Raw genomic sequence first — 20,099 nt, 5'->3', positions numbered from 1 at the left:
CTGACTCCAGCCTGGCTCCATGAACTTGGCATGGTCTGTCCAGCCCTGAATTTCATATCTTTCCAGCTGACACGGACACAGGCCTGAGACCTATATGCCCTCTTTTGGAAATGATGCTAAATTAAAATCAGTAAATGTTTCAGTGAATGATTGAAACATTCAGACAACCTAATATTATTCAGACAAGCTAATATTTCCATTCGTTTTCACTGCACACCTGCAGGGGGGTGTAATGCAGAGAGCACATGTAAATGGCGAACACTTCACAAGTCACAAAATCAAACTAAAAACATAAAAACACACTTTTTGCTGATGTGGATCACATTTAACAGGGTCCGTTTATGCTCATTTGTCACCTTCTTGACACAGCTTATAACACACTTTGAGGAAAATATATTTTTGATAAAATACATTCTACATATACATGAAAGCTAACAGGTTTCAAAGATGTTTGTCTTCTTTTTTCAGGCTTCTGGGCAAATATCATACTAGCAAAATAAATAGGAAGTACTAAATAGCACAGATGAATACTCAAGCGTATATGGGTTTTTTTTATGCACCACCATGGTTAGGTTTTTTTGTAGTACAATTAATCGGTCCGTTGGAGTTAACGAGTCAGTGTGCCCCGATCGCAACAGTACACGGTGGGTGTTACGCAAAGCGCTACAGCCAGTGATGTGCGAGCACTCTCCTGGCTTTAGTCTGATACACAGCTGACTTTCAGGGATGTGAATCCTCAGGTGCACAGCTTGCGCAGCGTCTGCATTAATAACATGGCAGCTGGCTCCTCTCATCTGATTAGCACTCCTCTAATCAGTGAGGTTTAAATCGGAGATGCTCGCTTCAGCACCCTAGTCCTCTTTAACCACCTTCATTATATCCATCTGTAAAATACCCTGCTTATGCCGCACTTAAGGACACAGCGGTCCACTTTATGTTTTTCAATCAGCAAGCTTTTTTTTTTTTCCAGCCTCCCAATGCTGGAAAATGTTTCTCTTGTAGTCTGAGGTCAGTCCTTTTTCATGTGTGCGCGCACGGTGACAGGGGACTGTTAGCTCCATAAAGCGAGGCAGCCAAGCAGCCGCAAATGTATTCAGAGCATTTAGCTCTCAGGATTAATCGAATTATAATTTAATCATCTGATCAAACAGCAATTAGCATAATCACTTCTGGGGAAGAGCTGATAGAGAAGGAAACTAAAACATAATAGACCTCAGGCAAGCAACACTTTGATGAGAAATTTACAGGAATTTAAAAAGTTACATATTCCTGAGAACTCTTGCAGACTTCTAATTATAAATCCAGCATTTTTACTAATGCTAACTGCATTGCATCCCCCCCCCCCCCCCCCCAAGAAAAAAAGGAAAGAAAAATCCAAGATGGTAAGTCCTTCACTGCAGAGAATAAAACGTATTTTATTAACACTCTCTTGCTTATCTTTCTCCCCTTCTTCCCTCTTCACTCTCTCTTCCCCCATTTTCCCCTGCCTTTCTCAGCACATCTCACATCTGATCTCACAACACCTCAGGTAGCAGATAGAAACAACAGTACCACAGAAGTCTTCAACATGTTCCTATAGAGGCACTATCAACCAGGCCAAACATGCTGTGATGGTGGCGCAGAGACATCTCCCCTTGTCTCTTTTGGTAGGGTACTCCATATTGTGAGAGAGACTCTTACTGCATAGCAGTTCTTTTATTTTTGTGTGCATGTGAGAAACATACTAAGCACATGAGTTCATGTGCACAATTGAGCGAGTGTTGTCAATGCCTTGCTGTCATTTCAGAAGAACAAATCTCAGCTGCTAAAAGGTGCACTCATATGACATCATTATTATAACAGGATGCATACCAGTGTTAAAAATGTCATGGTCATTTCCTTTAATCTGATTGGTATTTTTTGTTTGTTTGCTCTTTGCTTCCCTGTAACAGCCTAACCAAGTCACTGTCCAATTTGATGGCCAAGACCAACTGTATTTATTTCAGCTATTTGCTACTCAGAAACAATCAACTCCTTGCATGCAGATTCCTGCAACATTCGGATTACTGAAATAAGAATTAAATTTCATGAGTTCAGATTGGAAACCTCACCTCAGTGGTCCCACTCATCTTAAATGCCCCCTTGTGAATGCCACGCACCCCAACCCCCCCAGCCCAGCACCCCCAGGCCCCTGTGCTGACGATTGATCTGTCTCAGGTTTCCAGGACGATGCACTAGACCGTGAACACAGGACATGCAGGCTGTCCCGTGCATCTCCTGCCCCCACCACGAGGGTCAGCAGGGCTGGACATTGTGTAGCCCTCCACTGTGTTTTAAAAACACAATCCCGGGGACCGGCAGCACGCACCACGTCACACTGCAGAAGCCGCTCCGCACTCCACCCCCCCCCCGTGTCTCGACAACAACGCTTAAAAATGACCTGCTAAAAATAGGCCTCGCTGCCTGGGTCTTACATTTTACGGTCTGCTCCATGTTTAAAAATAACCAGTGCGGGGGAGATGTACAGGGCCATTTGTCCCTCTGTCACTCTGTCTGTCCAGACTCTCAGGTGTCCCCCCTCTCCCATCCTCCCCTTCCCGTTTCCTTAACAAAGAAAGTGCCTGTGCAAGATGTCACCCACCGAAGATAACAGAAAGGTGAAGAAATATGGATTGGTGTGCAGGCAGATGATTACGGAGCAACCGAGAGATCGGAATAGATTAAATCTCAAAGGAGGAGATTGTTTAGATGCACCGATAAGACAAAGGCAGATAGCTAGATAAAATCCAGCACATTTAAAACGCAAACATAAACGCCCCTCAAAGCGATGCATTCTCCTCGAAGCAGTGGAGGGCCCTGTTGCTGTTAAGGGCAGTGGTGTGAGGCCATCCCACACACGCACAAACGAGCGCATTGTAACAAATGATCAATTTAGTTAATGTGCAGCTTGTTGTTCAGTTCACCCATGCATGGCTGCATGTGGCCCATTGATTAAGTGACAGAATGTAAAGAAAAAATGAGAATGATTTGATGGCCCTAAGAAAAGGATTTAGGGTTTCAGAAATGTGCAGTGTGACTGAGCTTCCCTGTTCTTACCTCACCCTTGGTCCTGTCTTACTCAGGCTTCCACCTCTTGCCTGCACTTGCTTCACTCCAGGAGCAATCCTGCTGCTACCTCACCCTGACTGCTACCTCACCTCAGTTCCTGCTTTACTCCTGCTTCCACCTCACCCCTGCTGGTGCCTCGCTCCTGCTGCTACCTCACTGCGACTCCTACCTCACCCCCTGCTCCTGCCTTACTCCTGCTCTTACCTCATTGTTACTCCGGCCTCACTACTACTTGAACCTCTTGCTACTCCTACCCTCACGTTGCTCCAGCGTGTTGCTTCTGTCTGCCTCCTCCTCATTTTCCTTGAAACTGTTATTTCAAGTCTCAGCTCCATGTGCTGGTCATGTTTCCAAATCTCACCATCTGCCAAATGCATTATGGGTATCATTTTATCAAAATGATACTTTAACCGTTCATATGTTAAAGATGCCCTAGGAAATACTTAAAAGTTGACAGACATTCTGAATTTTTCTGTAAGAAAGGAATGAAAAACTAATTTTATAAGCAGGTACAAAAATATGATGCTCAATATGATCACTATAAGCTGCATATTTTGTCTGTCAGTCTTTAGTAAATTAATGGATAATGCACTATAATTGGTGATTTATACTGCTCAGTGCTATGTTCCCTTGCAGCTTCCTTTTTCTCACTGCAGAATTACTTTCATTACTTTTGCCAGGAGATCATGAAGGAAAACAATGCAGTAAAATACAAGCACATTTCAGATTTAACCAACTTGTATAACAGATCGACTCCAATCAGTAAAGAAGTTGAATGCAAAGTCATTTTAAACTACACCGGCTACTAAGTTTACCAGATCTAGATATAGTCTGACAGGGGTGACAGGCCTAGGTGTTTTCCCACCTCCCCTCTTAGATCTTTGCATGTAAAATATTTGAAACATAACCATAACATTCACCAAAGGGTGTGGTCATCAGAAACAATAATGTATAAAAGCACGCTGTTCTATAAGAAAAAAAAGAAGATGGGAGGAGAGCCATTTACATGATGTGTGCTTGGAATGGCCAGCCGAAGACTTTTCCTGCGGTTCGATTTGAAATACATTTTTCATTAAGCCATAAATGTTCCAGTTGGATTCACATCACATCACAAATCATAATTGTGAGGTTAACTACTGACATTTTTTAGAGCAAAGCCTTTGGTGCTTGTTAAGCCTGTAAACTGGATAATGCCATCCCTCCTGATTTATGTGTTGTCAGTCACAGCTACTGTACATGCCTCAGTCAAACACCATACAAGCATCTTACTGTGTTGTTCACTGCAATTTGCTACAAGTTAAAGGTAAGCAAAGACATGAAACAAGGCTGAGAGATGAGTCTGACAGTTCAGTAGGCCCGGTATAGCAAGCTAATTGTATTTTTCCTTTTTAAAAATGTACTGGAAGGAAGGAGTCATCTGGCAGCATTGGGAAGGGAGTCCTCAAAACAGAACGAGCTTATGCTGCCAAGTCATCAAAGCCGCAGCTAACTGCATGTTAAACCCATAGCAAAGCTCTTTTCTGTCAGCTTGTTATCAAAAGTTGCACATTTCCTCAAGTTTGCGGCCTATAGGCCTGACTGACACTAAGCCACGGTAGTTGTGAGGGGCATGCGGTCTGTCAGCGTGGTCTCCACCCCCAGCTCTCACATTGGGTGACACCCAGGCCAGGCTGGGGCTTTGGGCTCTGAACAGTAAACCTCACTGACACACCCCTCCAGGCTCTAACATACAGTTGCAGGTACAAATCAATCCCATCCTTTCAAAACAATAAAACTTTGGTGGAAAATGTGTTACTTTAATATAGTACCAACATAACGTGTGTTAGGATACCTCACAAACAGTCGTTGTTTTTTGTGGAAGTACTTTTCTGGCCACAGCAAAATGTTAAATTTCCTATTTGAATGTAAATTCCATTAACATGCAGTTCCTGTGACCGTACTGTCCTTGTTCAGCAGAATCAAAAAGCAGACAGATTCTGATTCATAATTGCATGTTACATTCATCAAAATGTACCTTACTCTTTCATGCTTTACCACTAATGAGCCAGCCAGACCGCTGCTTAACACCTTTACTGGGTAACTTCATTATACAGAAAAGACATGTGAGTGGCTAGGGTATCCATTATAACTCATTAACAACCATTCCCTAGAATAACCACTATTGAATAGTCCTGCGCTAATCCTTTCCAATGAATGCTTGAAGACAGTTAAAATAAAAGGTTGAACACATGACCATGTGCAAACAGAGCCTAATCTTTCTGTAAAAGCACACACTTACCATGCGCATGGTAATAAAATTACACTTTTATATTACGTGGGTTATTTAGTACCGACTTAAGCAAGACATTTATATTCAAAATCTGCAATATCTCAGATTACAAATTAAATGTCTTGTATTCTATTTCTTTCATTTATTTACATTACTTTGAGAGTATTATTTAAATACATATTATATGGGAAAATAATGGATAATGAACTATGTGAGTATAACTATAGCAATTTTATATTTCTGGCACAACTATTTTAAAAAATGTTGTCTTAGATTGTAATAACCTTTCCAATAATGTGACATTTTATTATGAACAGAAGGACAATTGTGATTTAAACAATAGGCACACAAAACACAGCCATAGCAGAATGAAAAAAGTAAACTACTACAACCATAATTTTGATTTCCTCTTAGATGCCTATAGATGTATTCGTGTATGTATTTCCACGGAAACACATTTACAGCATCACCACTAGTATACAACAACTGCAGTTAATAATTAATAAAATAAAATAATAACAATTGTTGTCATTAGTAACAGTGCGGAAAAATCTATCAATGATAATTAAACACATTAAATTTCCCGGTTCTGCAGTTCACCCACCTCTCTCTAAAGAGAATTTCTTGAATTAGCACCGTGTTTGTTGCTCTGAGCCTGTCATAATTGGGGAATGGCAATGCAAATCAAGGTATACTGCCTTGCACAAATTAACTTCACCACTGTCATGAAAACGACCTCTAAATATGGCATCCTTTGTTGTTTTTACACTGGTGAGGCCTGGCAGAAACAAGCAAACCAGGAACACATATGCTTAAACATGTAAAGACACTGATAGTAAAAAAAGAAACTAAAGAGCAAGCTGTTGGAGCAATTTGTAAATTATAAATATATCTACAAATATATTTCCTTATGCTATTTGAAATTATATTTTCATTTTTGGAGGCCAGTGGATAGGGTTCCATGTCTTGACATTAGAAAAATAATTTGGTTATGTTACTGTCAGGTACAAAAGCATGACACAGGCTGGATATCTGGTTTGCAGATGTATCATTTTATAATGAAATAAACCTGAGTAAAAATGAATGATAGGTTTGTCTGCTGCATATTGCACTATATGCACTGTTAAAGTAAGTGGAGAACATATGGGCCCTATGGATGAGCCTTGAGGAACACCCTTTGTTACAGACCAGGCTACCAAGGGGTGTTCCATATGACATATTAGGTGCTATTGATTAACTATTGCAGAAACCATGAGCTACAATGTGTCTGCACATAGTAACAATGATAATGCTGAAAAAACACATGCTGTTGTTGTTGTTGTTTTTGTCCATTGTTATCCTTGTTATTTGATCAGAACTTTAAGTTATGTCATGGAGAACCTTTAAAGCTGTTGTGATGCAATCATGCGTCATGGCCAAAAGACTATGTTAAAGAATATGGCTGGTGTAATACCAGGATAAATAAATAAATTATATATATAAATTTCCACAAAAGAGAAACTAGTCACGAAAGGATATCTTAAAATAAAATCACTACTTTGCCTGGCACAATGGATATGATGGCAATGGGGGTGTCTGTGATGTAGCAGTGACCACAACCGCCAAAATTGTTCTACCAGAAGGTAGAAAGGAGGAGAAAAGCAAGCAGATTCTGAAGACTGCAGAAGGAACACGGAGCTCTTAATCTTCTGCCTCATACAGCAGCAGCAGCAGCAGCACATTTATTCTTAGAGCTGTGCTCAACAAACGTCGCTACAATGTTCTGACCATGAAAATCCTGTTTGGTCCTTTCTTCCATGCCTAAAATGGCAGAGCTGCTCGAAATTGCAACAAATCAAGGAAAGTAAAAAACAGCAAAAAAAAAAAAAAACAGTGCTGCAGAATTTGAGTATTTTTTTCCCCCACAAAGAAACAGAAATCCAGCCTTCATCTCAAAAGCTCGGTCTATTCCTCATGAAAGCTTCATCAAGGCTAATGCTTTATCTTAATTCTCCGTGCAACTTCCATTCTAAGTGGGCAGTGGGCACGGTGCTGACAAATATTAAGGTGCTACAGACAGAGTGCCTTTAATTACATGTCAAAAAGTCTAACACAAAACAGAAGGTTGATTATAATGAAATCTGCCATTTTGTTGGATTTATAGATTTGGCATGAATTAAATGTGAGGTAAAGAACATGAATGTTAATATGGGCCTCTATATTTACCAGGTAACACTACTTGCTGTATCTTAGAATTTTTTTTCCCATCATTCTTCTGAGGGACATTGTGATATTAGCTGGAGACTGAGGAACTTTGCTGTAAATTTGCATATCAAGGTCCAATTGCACCAAAAATCCATCTCTCAGCAAGCCAACGTTAGGTCAATTTTCTGGTGTTCCTTCCCAAAGACAAATCTGTTGTTACAACTACAGTACATGTATTTTAATTGAATATAATATAAATCTTCAGTATAAGAGGAAACAATAACAGAATTCACTTAAATCACTGCCTTGCCATCTCACTTATAAGTCATACATCAATGTACATTTGAGATAGGAGACTTGTGCTTGTACCCAAGATTTGTAATGACACTGTATGGAGGGCAATAGAGGAAGCAGAAGGCTATTGTGTCATAACTATAGAAACCAACCCAATAAAATAAATATACAATTTTATGTATGCCCAATTCATGCCCAATTCCAGTGCTACACTAAAATGGTATACAGTTTTTTTTTTTTTTTTTCCCAAATAGCCACCACAAAAAATAATGTTATTATATGATATATGTTGAATACCATGAGGTATTTCTTGGTAATGCATTTTTTTTTTTTTTAAATGCATAATAATCCAATGATTAGATCATTTGACATTTTTTGTGCATGTATTTTTAAAATCAGTTTATCTGTATTTTGGCCAGGTTTTACAACCAGATGTTGCAGTATTTTTTTTTTTTTAATTTCTATTTCTATATTATTCTATATAGAAATATGTCACAGAGACTATGACTTTAACATGGAATATTAACATACAGTGTACTATCTATTTTGATAATATATATATAAATAGGCAGAGGCAATACTATGTAGATGGTGACTTCCTGAAAAGAAAATACATGAAGACTTAAAAATAAACCTTTGTCCATCTTACACTTAAGGTACAATTTTGACAAGGCAGGCTTTGCCGTTTACTTTCATTGCTCTGAAACGTACGCTCTGTGCCTTCCACAATGTGAGCAACTGCAACGCTAGAGCAGGAAAGGTAAGATGGACGTTGTTGATCTGGTGTGTAGCACTTCCGGGTCACCCGTGAATGGTGCGGCCCGGTTCACCGGAACTTACGCGGCACTGACACTCATTACCTGGGTTTCCATAGAGACTGCCCAAGGAGCCCAACTAAAAGCATGAATTTCCTGAAATCCAGCCTTTCAGCTCAGAAATGATGGTAGCGTACTACTGAGAGCCTGCACATATTGACATTTGCAGTGCAGTCAACAACACCACATCGTTAAACACATCGACCGACCACTACAGTAGTCTGACAACCAATCAGCAAATGCCATACAGAAATAAATCAATCAGTACATAAGCATGCTCATTTGGATACATGGTTTTGTTTTTGTTTTAATTGTAACATTATTGTCCAATACTCATTGTATTGCGCCCCCCCCCCCCCCCCCCCCAAAAAAAAAAAAAATCTCTGCAATTGGACAGACATATTTTATTATTTTAATTTGACCATAGGCAGATACACAATGAAAAAAAAATTGTAATTTTTCTCTTATATGTACTGAAATAAGGGATGGAGATATTATTTCAAGATTGAATTAAGCTGGTAAAAAATACAATGCTAAAATTGAACAACCTGAGAATTATCTAACCACTGTTAACAGGGACGTGGCTCTAGATGACAAAAAAATGTTTTTGTAATGCTTTTATTTTACGGTGAGCAGTTTTGTGGGGTAGAAAACGGGAAGCTATTATTTCATGAATAATCCTCCTCTCCTTGTCAGGTCTGATTACAATTGATTGCACCTCAACATGTTGGAAAATGCATCTGCGTTCATCCTTCACTGCCTGTAGTTTTAGCCCTGTGCTCTGCACGCCGTAGGCCCCCTTCACCATTCCTCTGACATGGTGTCTAATCCCTCTCTCACTGCCTTGCTGGTGCATTTGTTTTCACCTCCTGCTTACATGCAAGCACAGTGTCCACTCTGGAGTTCACATCCTCCATTTAGATTTCATAAACGTCTTTCAAATGCCCCTGTTTTCTCCCATTCTCCTTCTCCCATCACCTCTGACAGCCTCCTTGTCCCTCTTCCCCTCTCTCCCTCTCTCTTTCTCTCTCTCCCCCTTTTTCCTCCCTCTTTCCACATACACACCCTTCCTGCTGTCACCCAGTGATCCGACAGTCCTCAGTCTGTATCTTACAATTTCACACCTATAAATGCGTGGGCCTTTTTGTCAAGGCTTGTCTTTTGGAAATTAGAGGTCAATCACCTTTGCATTGTGTAAAACAAAAGAAAGAATAAACCAATGTATTTGAATGAATGTCTGGAAGGGGGAGATAAGGGCTGGTCTAATCTGCTTTTTTTTTCTTTTTCTTTTTAAATCAAGGTCTTTCATGGCTGTAATAATATGGCTTGAGTAACAGGGTGGAAAAAGAACAATATCCTTATGTCTTATTTCTTGATACAGTAAAGTGCCTGACTCAATGTATGTTCTTGGACAGGTACCGAGCTACCAGTGGCAGTCATCTTAATAAAATCATGTAAAGCATTTCTCCATGTTTTCCTCTTTATTGGGATATTTTTGTTCATTTTGTTGCCATTGATGTTTAATGCAAATGTGATAACAAAATTATTACATTGAATAAATAATTAAATAAACATTTAAATAAATACATTCTGGAGTCTGTTAATGTATTTATAGGAAGTGCTTGGCCACCTGCATAAATTGTATTTAAATGTACATTGCTGTTGATTTGCATATGTGTATAATATTTATACATTTAATTAGGGGAAAATCTAAAAACTATACCTTGAAAGCTATATAACAGTAACAACTGTAATTATAAGTTACATCTATATTATTTTATCAATGAAAATGCACTCATATTTTGAACTGAAGTGCCAAATATTTATGATAACTCCATGCCATATCATTACAAAATCATTAGTGTTCTGTCAATATTTTGCAACTTCACAAATGGTCATAAAGAGTGCAATTTTAAAAAATATTCCATAATGTTAAGCACACCCGTACGCCACTCATTTTAGGGGTCCTTACGAGGAAAAAGATGACACGGAAACACACGGATTAAATTGTCATTCTATAATGATGTAGTTTTCAAGAAATTTAAATAACAGAATAATTTAGATAACAACCTTGGGTCACTTCCATAAAGACGTTATCAAATAAAACATTTCACATTTTATTATGTACAATATATATATATATGTATATATACTGGGAAATTATGTGAAGTACATCATCCCAACAAGCACATGAAAGCCGATATCATGAATGCTATATTAAATACAGAATGTGCACGTAGAACATTTGAACGCATGCGAAACCTGAAGATGTGACTAGGTAACCAAACTAGTTTCATTACAGCGCAAATCCTGCCTTACGCGTTGTAACCTCTAGTTTGGTTCGGGAGTATTAAGCAGCAGCAGTACAATATTGCAATCTGCAACATATACGGAAACTGTCTAATAGTAGAGAATAAAGTAAAGTACCTATGAGTTATAGCATTTCTGAGATTATTAACTTTACAAAATCAATGATAACTCACCATTTAAGATGCACTGGGAAAAGATAATAGCCGATATCCACATGCCCCGCTCCGTTCAATCCCCAAGCTATGTTTTTTTTTTCTTCTCAGGCAGCCCCACTTTCTCCTTTATTTAATCTTTATTTTTCTTCAGTTTGTCGGTTGCAATATTATAGAGGTGTTAGGCAGGAGAAATCAGTTCCACTGGTAGCTCTCTCTCGCTTCCTCTCTCTCTCTCGTTCTCTCTCTCTCTCTCTCTCTCTCTCTCGCTCTCTCTCTCTCTCTCTCTCTCTCCTCCCTGTCGTGTGCGCCTTGGAAGAGGTATGTGCGTCCGTCTGTGATTGTCTTGGTTAAAGCTGTCATCCAACTCTACGCCTCTCTTGATGCTGCTAGCCCGTGTCTTGCCTATTTTCCTGGTTTTCAGGGCAATGCTGGACTGGAAGCTGGCTTCCTTGAATTACAAACCAGGTGCGATGCTGAGTCTGAGCGGTGACTAAAATGCAGGTCCAGCAAAATATACACAGGTGGGGTAAGAGAAGCACGAAAAACGTATAATATTGCACAGAACTCAATTTCAAACAAATATAAGTTAAAACAAAATACTTTCAAAAACTGACAGTGATGCATTAACAATGTAAAAAAAAAGGGGGTTCGATCAATTTAGTCCAGAGAACCCAGCTTGGATAAATTAAAGCAGAGGTGATAATTGTTACACTCCAAACTCAAACCTTCCTCACCACCACTCTCCATCCAGCAAGCAACAAGCACCAAACGCATCTTCCCACTGCCGTTTTAATCACATTGGTCCCTGCGCTAACCCTCTCTGCCTCAGAGCATTACAGAATAACCCTCTCCCCTGCCTCTGCAGCCGATTTCCTTCTTCATTGCCTTAAAGGTGCAGAGGCTCTCTGCTCGCCAGTCTCCCTTTGAGCGAGGCGCGAAACAGCTGAACACGCTGACTAGAAAGCCATCTCTTAAAAAGGACAGACTCGGGGTTCGCCACAGCAAATAGGCAGAGATGCCTACATTGTCACGCAATAATTAGTTAAATATACACATTTACACACGGTTTACTAACGTGAAAGTGCATGAAACGTAGTAAAAGGTGTGTACAGTTGTAAAACATGGTTGAAAATTTTTAAATCTTGCATTGTTTCATTGTAATGTATCCAATCAAATTATTTATTTGTGAGTTGATATTTTCATTTCATCCATTTATGTAATTAATTTATTTTATTTATCTCCTTTTCCAGCAATGGGTGGTGGTGGGGTTGGGTATGTGCGTGTGTGTGTGTGTGTGTGTGTGTGTGTGTAGGGGGAGGGGGGGGGGGTGCTTTTTCTTGATGACCCCTAAACACAGCGTGTTTCATTCTCATTCAAGAACTGGCCTTGGTAAATTTGAGTGATGGCCCATTCTGCTTGAAGGGTAGTGTGTGACGATTGTCAGCCTCATTCTCGTTCATATGTCAGACCAAGAGACAAACCCACACAGAAACAGCAGATGGATTTGTGAATACATTCCACTCAGATATTAGTGTTACAAGGTGCTGCAGGCAGTAAGCATTATTGCAACAAACTGTTCTGAATATATTGGTAATAGTAACCAGTGGAATACATGTGATATAATACTCTGCAAGGTACTATATTTACAAATGCACTATGTTTATGTTTTTTTACACGGATCATGGCACATGCAAGGCCATGATAAGCTAGGCCATCCTCTGTCTTTTGACACTAATCATAGTGTTTAGTGTCATTAAATGGCATTAAACAAAGTGAACTGAAAAACAGCAAGTAATGAAGGAAGCATCTCTACAAGCTAGAGGCCTGGGCATTTAAAGGAAAATGGTAACTAAAAAAAAATTTCGATGTCACCCAAACTGAGTCAACAGCTCATGGGTCATGGCGTATGCAAGCCATGTTGCTTGTCTCAGTAAGAAGAGAACATCGTGGAAAACTCCAGTTGAAATGCAGCACATAGGATATGAAAGGATGGATTTTTGTTAAATATAAATGTGGCCATATTACAGGATAACATTTATGGATTCAGTGTGTTATTTTGTCATTATAAGAAGCAAATCTTTTTTCACCATACATATATGGCCACAGGAAATGATGGATAAAAAAACTGATATGGATAAACGTACCCAGGAGCATCAATGTGTATGGATGTCAGTCATTCTGCTGCGTTTACATATGAAACAGCAATAATATTTTAAGGTTCACTGTTGCTGGGGCATATTACTAAATTGTAAATATAGACTGCATCATTTTTTGAGCTCCAGATTACAATGGATGCGTGTATCCTGTTTTTTATACCACCTAGTGAAATTCCTACTGAGCTGCTGACATAAAATCAAAATAAATCACAATCACAAAATTTTTTATCACAAAATTATTTCAATTCCTTTAGATAGATACTCTCAGGATTTAATTTCTAGCAACATCATCAATTTTATTTTGCAATTCATTTTACATATTTGACATGCTTTGTAAATACAATATTACAAAGGGCTTTTGCATAGTCCGTCAGCTTTTTTTTAGTGGATATGTTAATAGCTGTTTTCAGCAACTGTTTTTTTTTTTTTAACCAGCTTCTTAACAGCATCATTATTGTTATTATTCTGAGTATTATTATAATTATTAGGTTGCACCTCTGTGGCTCAGTTGTTAGGTATAGATGGTGGATCAGAGAGGACGGTGAATTGTGGTTGTTATTTTAATCCAATTTGGCCTGTCTTTGTTCTGCCTCTGGTACTGTCGAACTGCAGTCTCTCCGCCTGTGTGCAGGCACTGTCTGATGGGCTTAGCGTCCACATCAGACCTACACATACACTCCAAATGCAAGACCTGTCACGACAGAAAGCCTGCAGCCACCATTCCGAAAAAAGAAAAGAAAAAAAAAACATTCAGCTCTGCATGAGCAATTATGACAAAAAATAAAAAATAATACATGCACTGTAGAAAATGTGTTGTTATTATTTTTAATTTTCTTGTCTTGGGGGAACCCATGGTCACCATATATTAATTTGCCCTTGTAGTTATTTCTGCCTCTCTTTCCCAGCTCTGTGAGAAGGCCTGCTTTCTGTGGAAATAATGGAGTGCCTTCCAGGTTATCAGCCGAGCACCAGGACTGCGCCTGTTGTCTTCGTATGCCGGTCTGCTGTGTGCAGCTCTACCCATTCCAGCTGCCTTCACAGTGGTATTATTAGCAGCCATTTATTGAATTGCATAGCTTTCTGCTCTGACGTTTTGATTTTCTCAACAGAAACCCAGCCATGTGTTTATTAATCCATTCTTTTATACGTCTATACATATTTTACAGTAATACATGTGTCTTTTTGCTTCAGCACATACGTTAATGAAAGTTAGAACATATACAGTTTAAGCTTAACATGTTATTATTGTAAAACTGTGGATGTAATTTCACTAATTTCATGAATTTGTAGAGAAAATAAATACCAACCAATAAACAATTTAAAATGATAATCCCTAACAAGATCATTCTGAAACAACTCAATGGGGTGAAAAAAAAACAAAACAAAATCATATAAAAAATAATCTAATTTATTTTGGTACTGACACATCTGACAGCATACGCAATGCTTTCGCACAGCTTTGAAAGGCAGCAGCACCATGAAGGCGATCATTGTGCTTAAGGGGGAATCCACTTGTATTAAGGGGCTGCTAGCCTACAGCATGTCATTGAGGCTCACAGTGAACACAAACCCAGGCAGACTGTTCTCTGCTGATTACTGGGAGGTTGTCCTGATTACGGCTGGGAGAGAAATAGCTTGTGGATGCACCTTTTGCATGTGGGGACAGGAGAAAACAGATCTGGAAAATATGAGGAGACCACCTATGAGACTAGGGAGCTCACGAAGGCTCAAAACAGGCTCAATTATTCGGATGCAGCACTCGTTCCTTGCTGTTTAGGGTTGTGAATGTACATTATTAAGTTGGTAGTGTCCAATAAGAAGTCAATTTCTTGCAGAGATATTTCTTCAAATTTTTTTGACTGGGAATGTGAATAACGATCAGGGAGATTGATTTACTCAGTTGCCACTCTGAACAGACTTATCAAAATTTTCCTTCATTGTTGTCATTTGTAAATGTACATGTAAATTTTTTAAAATGTATTTATTTATGTTTTTGCATTTTATAACTGTGAACATTGTCCAAACAATGCAAGTGATGGATCCACCCAATGGTGGAAACACTTTCACACCCTTAAGGATATTAATCCCATTTATCCATTTTTTTTTTTTTACAACTCACATGATATTATGTAATAATTCCATTAAATTTTATTTTGAAAATTAAAATGCTGGGACTCAAAACAGTGACTTGACGATATTTCTGATATCTTTGGAATGTCAAATGGGGATGTTTTAATTGCAAACAGGCGTTTTACATTGAGGATTGTGGTGGGGAGTGCGTTTTAGGGGGCTACAGAGGATGACGGACACATTGTATGTGAATGCATTCAGTGGAATAAATAAGATTAGCTGATCACACCACCAGCACCACCCCCAGCCTACACACCTACACATGCACATGTCTGAGGTGCATTTTTCCAGCAGGTTGCACAATAGTTTTAAACCCAGCGAGTGGATTTTGAAGAGATGCTTCATAATCTTGGATATGGAAGAGTGCATGAGAAATTCTTTTGAGATGACCTGTTTACTGAAGCGGCTGTAAGGCTTCTCAGCCATTTTCATGAGGGCCTGAAGAAGAGAAAACTGATTGCAAATGTGTACAAGTCTCTTTAGAGGACCAAAATACCAGAAAATCCTGGCTCATTTCAAAGTACCTATTGATCAATAGTAATTGAATTAGGTAATTTCATATTTTCAGGACTCTGCATACTCTCCTACAGTACTGCTTTGATTTGTCTAGCAGTACCCACATAAGAACAACAGTGGCAGCAGTAGCCACTACTGCAGGTGTTCAGGTTAGAGGTAGTATAGGGTGTCCTCTCTCAAAAGAATTTGTGTTTGGATTGGAATTTATTATTCAAATAAATATATATGATACAATTCTTTTTAAATAGAAGGTCCATTCTTTAAGCTGAATTTTTGGTTTTGCGTAACCAAAATAAGCTTGACTTTTAGAAGTGCAGTATTCTATAGGTCAGCTTATCCATTGTTTGTGAAACCCATAACCCCAAAACGCCTACAGCGCTTCCTTGTCTCAGAGGTAGACTTGGTATAGGCTGAACAAAAATGGGACTGTCCCATTGGTGGGAATGCATAAATGGTGGTGACCATTACAACCTCAAAGCACTGGCTGCAGTAGATCTCTAACAATGCTATAACTGTATGAAGCTTACTTGGTCTGTCTCGTGCAGTGTTAGGCTCTTGTGTCTAATCAAGGAACACAGGAGGTAGGACAAGAGTGCTTTGAGGATATGGAAGCTGCCTTTACATGGCTGGACCAAGCAGACCTTGCTGTTTTGCAGTCTTATGGTTTGATGTGGAATGAAGTGGATTACTGTCTGCTCTAATTATTCTTTCATTGCTTAGCAGTTCCAGGAAGGTCATTCAACCTCTCAGAGAAAACAGAAGTGCCTTGATCTGTTATCTCACATTTGGATCATCCACATCCTTTCCTTGGATGGGAAATATTCATCTTAGCCGGACAGAATGCTTATAAGAGCTTCAACAATGTTTTATGGCATTTCCAAGTTGCAAGGCCCCTGAGAGTTAAGCAGCGGCCTAGCAACACTATAAAGAATCAAACTATGTACCCTCTTTTAGCGGGGTTGCTCCCATGTGTCAGCTTGGAGTTGTTTATAGGCCACAGAAATGCAAGTTGTGTAGTTCAGAAGACTTTTGTCCTCCAAAAAAGGGCAATGCATGGAAGACGTGTTCAAGCAGTAGATGTATTTCCTCTACAGTAAAAGAAATATAGACACAGTGATCCAGGGTACGTAGGATTACATACCTGGTGAGAAGGTTTTACACTTCTATTATGCTATCTTGCACATTCTTGCAAGTGGTTCTGCAAGAACGAGTTAATGCAGAGGCAATATCAGAATAGCACAGCAAAACCAACCACCCGCCTGATCAAATCATCTTGAAAGATTACATCAACAAATGAAAGTTGTTTGATATCTGGCTATATTCACCATATGTCTCCATGCTGTAACTACAATTAAAGTATCAGGTCAAGGGCTGAGAGTCATAAAAACAGCTGTGTATGTGAAATAGGGGCAGTGCAAATATCCTTTTGAATAACTGGTTTCCTGGTAAATGTATCACACAGTTCTTAGGTAGCAGCTGGACAGTGCCTGAAACTAATTTGCATTGCGAAATTCAATGCAAACAACCTAGCCAGGCAAACAAGGACATTCTGCTTTTTCTGTAAATGATGCCGTAGTTAACCTGTATGTTTCATACTCAAGGATGTATGCAAAGAGGAAGTTACTGTTGCCAAATAAGAAATGTGCGCATTCAAAGTACAAATAAGTAGTTGGTGTAAATTTCAATTTTGAATTAAGAAATCGGTAGTGTTGGAAATTCACTTCCTTTCCTATCCTTTCTCTTCGGAGGGGATTATGCATATCCTTATCCTTAATAGCTGCAGGTTCATACCGATTAGAACTCATTTTGTTTTTTTTATTTTATAGATTTTTTCATAATAAACCCATAGTTATGCACAATACTGGTAGAAGACAAGGGAAAGTAAAACATGAAGGGAAAAAAAATCCTTTTCCAGAAGGGTAGAAAACATGTAACAACACAAGGTAAACTACTGTACATCTCTGACCAATCATTAGCAGAAATATGGTTAATTTTACAGTTAATTAAATGAATTAAGTTAATTTTAGGAACAACATGCATTCAAAATACACTGAAGGTTCCATGTATACAATATACTGTAGATGATTTAAGTGGGAGATATGCAGTCACAGTGTTCATGAAGAATATGCCCAAAAGAGGACTTGATTGTGTTACAGTAGCTGTTGTTACTCTGTAGGGCTACCAGAGAAAATCTGGATCTAAACCATTAGTAGCCTTCTGTTGTACAATAAACAAGTATCTAATGTTTGTCATTTTTCTGCACTCAGAACCATACCTATATTTCTCAAATTATTTTCCCTCTAAAGCTCTACACATGTGCACTAGTAGAGAATCTAAAATCTGCTAATTTCATTATCAAATTTTACATATTGAATATTTTATAAGTTCCATATTGCACCCATTCGTCTTATCACAGAGTCTAATAATACAAGCAAGATGCGGAGCAATATTTCAGTGGGTCAAATCAGAGTAGTATGTTAGATAGAGTGTATCAGCTTTTCAATCAAGTCCTCATTTATAAATCAGCCCTTTTAAATGTTTTTTTTTTCCCTCTAAGATATATTATGGGGAGGTTATGACAAAATCAAAACGCATTAACGTCATTGAAGCCTAAATCACAGTAATGCAAACATGCAATCAATAACATGGTCAGCATTTTTTCAGAAGATTTCCACATACAAGCATGGTGCCAATAATGAATGAGAATTCCAGTTTGTTTCCCATAGATGCCAAGTTAATGGTTTCTTTTATTCATAACACAACTATTTTTAAAAAGTATTTTTTTCCTTCCCTTCTAAAACCACTGCAAGAATGTTTGAGTGAACTGATTTTTGGGTGGAATGAAAGGTAGATCATGCCTTTAGGCTGATGTAGGTGATTTGATGAAGGCACAGCACTACTTTACTTTGAGTGTCCTACATAGTTTGTAGAGGTTGGCATGATGTTTCACTTGTGTGTCCACAATAAACTGAACATAGCATGCATTGAATGTCGTGCTACCTCTGTTTTAGCATAATGCAGTAAATAAGATTATTACCCAGGCTGCCTGGGGGCCCCTGCACTCTTGTCTATTCCAGGATTTGGGGGGGGGGGGTGGCTGTGGGGTGAGGTTCAGATCCATGGGGTGGCAGGCAGGCATCCCCCTTCGCGTCCCAAGAGAGGGCTAACAACTTAATTTGGTAAATTAGGCGAGAAACCTGTATGCCAGCCGTCATTCACAGGGCGGGGGTTCAAAAGAATTGCTTTGAGGTTTGATTTTGTTAACTGTGACGGTGGGCCAGCAGTTCTCCACCATCATCGTTTTGATTAGTTAGTCATCAGTTATTTCCTCCCCTCAAGATTATATGGATGTCACGTTGGAAGATTGAGCTGTAATTGGGTCCGTAGCCTTGAAAAACCTGGAAATGACAGGGGCAATCAATGACAGACCTGGGGTCTCACTGCTCCAAAGCACCCAAAGGCCTTAAATGCCATCTGATTCATGTTTTTATTTATTTAAAAATGTATGCATATTTTCCATCTGTGTGACTGAAAGGCTAATGGAGTGAGAAGTGTGGCTGAGCAAGGAGGGGTCCCTTTGTTGCTCTATTAAAAAAATACAAACTGACAAACCCACCCCACAGAATAGGAATGTTATCTGTGAGTTATTGTGAGTTACTGTGGAAACAACACAAAAACTTTTGGGATGAAGCAATTTATGAAATGAAAAGTCAGCTTGAATATTAAAAGTATTAAAAGTGACATACATACAACATGAATTGCCTGCAGAGTGGTAATTTCTTTTAAGAAGACCAATTACAAATTTTAAAACTTATATTTTGCCCCTTCAGATAGCTTTCTGTGTTCAGGAGGTGAAGTTTTGTCTGGTGTTGAGTGGCACTGCAGTTTGACAAGCACAAAACACAGATTTCCAAAAAAACGTTTCTGAATGCGCAAGTGGGCCTGTGTAAGCATTACTTGTTAGAGCTGTTTTGCCATCAGAGTTGAAGGGTGCAATCAGTGCAAAGTGTCCTTATTCCCCAGACTTGGGAGAGCCACGTGACTGAATTAACCTTTCCAACTCGCACTGTACGGACTTTTGAAGGGGACCCGTGTCTCCCTCAAGGCATCTGTCTCCCTTTCATTCAAACGAGCCCTCTGAAGCACGGTGTCTTTTTTTTACAATGAAACACAGGCTCGTCTG

The 20,099-nt window shown here is 39.0% G+C and overlaps 1 protein-coding gene across 1 annotated transcript in view; it reads right to left on the bottom strand.

Moving 5' to 3' along the window:
* The window catches only part of LOC118774775 (Down syndrome cell adhesion molecule homolog), a 130,921-nt gene extending 119,195 nt beyond the window's left edge, over window positions 1-11,726 (bottom strand). Inside the window, exon 1 of the mRNA XM_036524262.1 lies at window positions 11,133-11,726. Coding sequence (XP_036380155.1) covers window positions 11,133-11,175 — 43 coding nt within the window. The 5' untranslated portion in view covers window positions 11,176-11,726. The remainder of the gene's footprint in view (window positions 1-11,132) is intronic.
* Window positions 11,727-20,099: the final 8,373 nt, after the last annotated feature.

Source organism: Megalops cyprinoides, chromosome 3 (assembly GCF_013368585.1).
Source record: "Megalops cyprinoides isolate fMegCyp1 chromosome 3, fMegCyp1.pri, whole genome shotgun sequence".
In the NCBI taxonomy this organism is placed as follows: Eukaryota; Metazoa; Chordata; class Actinopteri; order Elopiformes; family Megalopidae; genus Megalops; species Megalops cyprinoides.
Note: the sequence above shows the minus strand (reverse complement) of the source record. Positions and strands in the feature narration are given on the sequence as shown.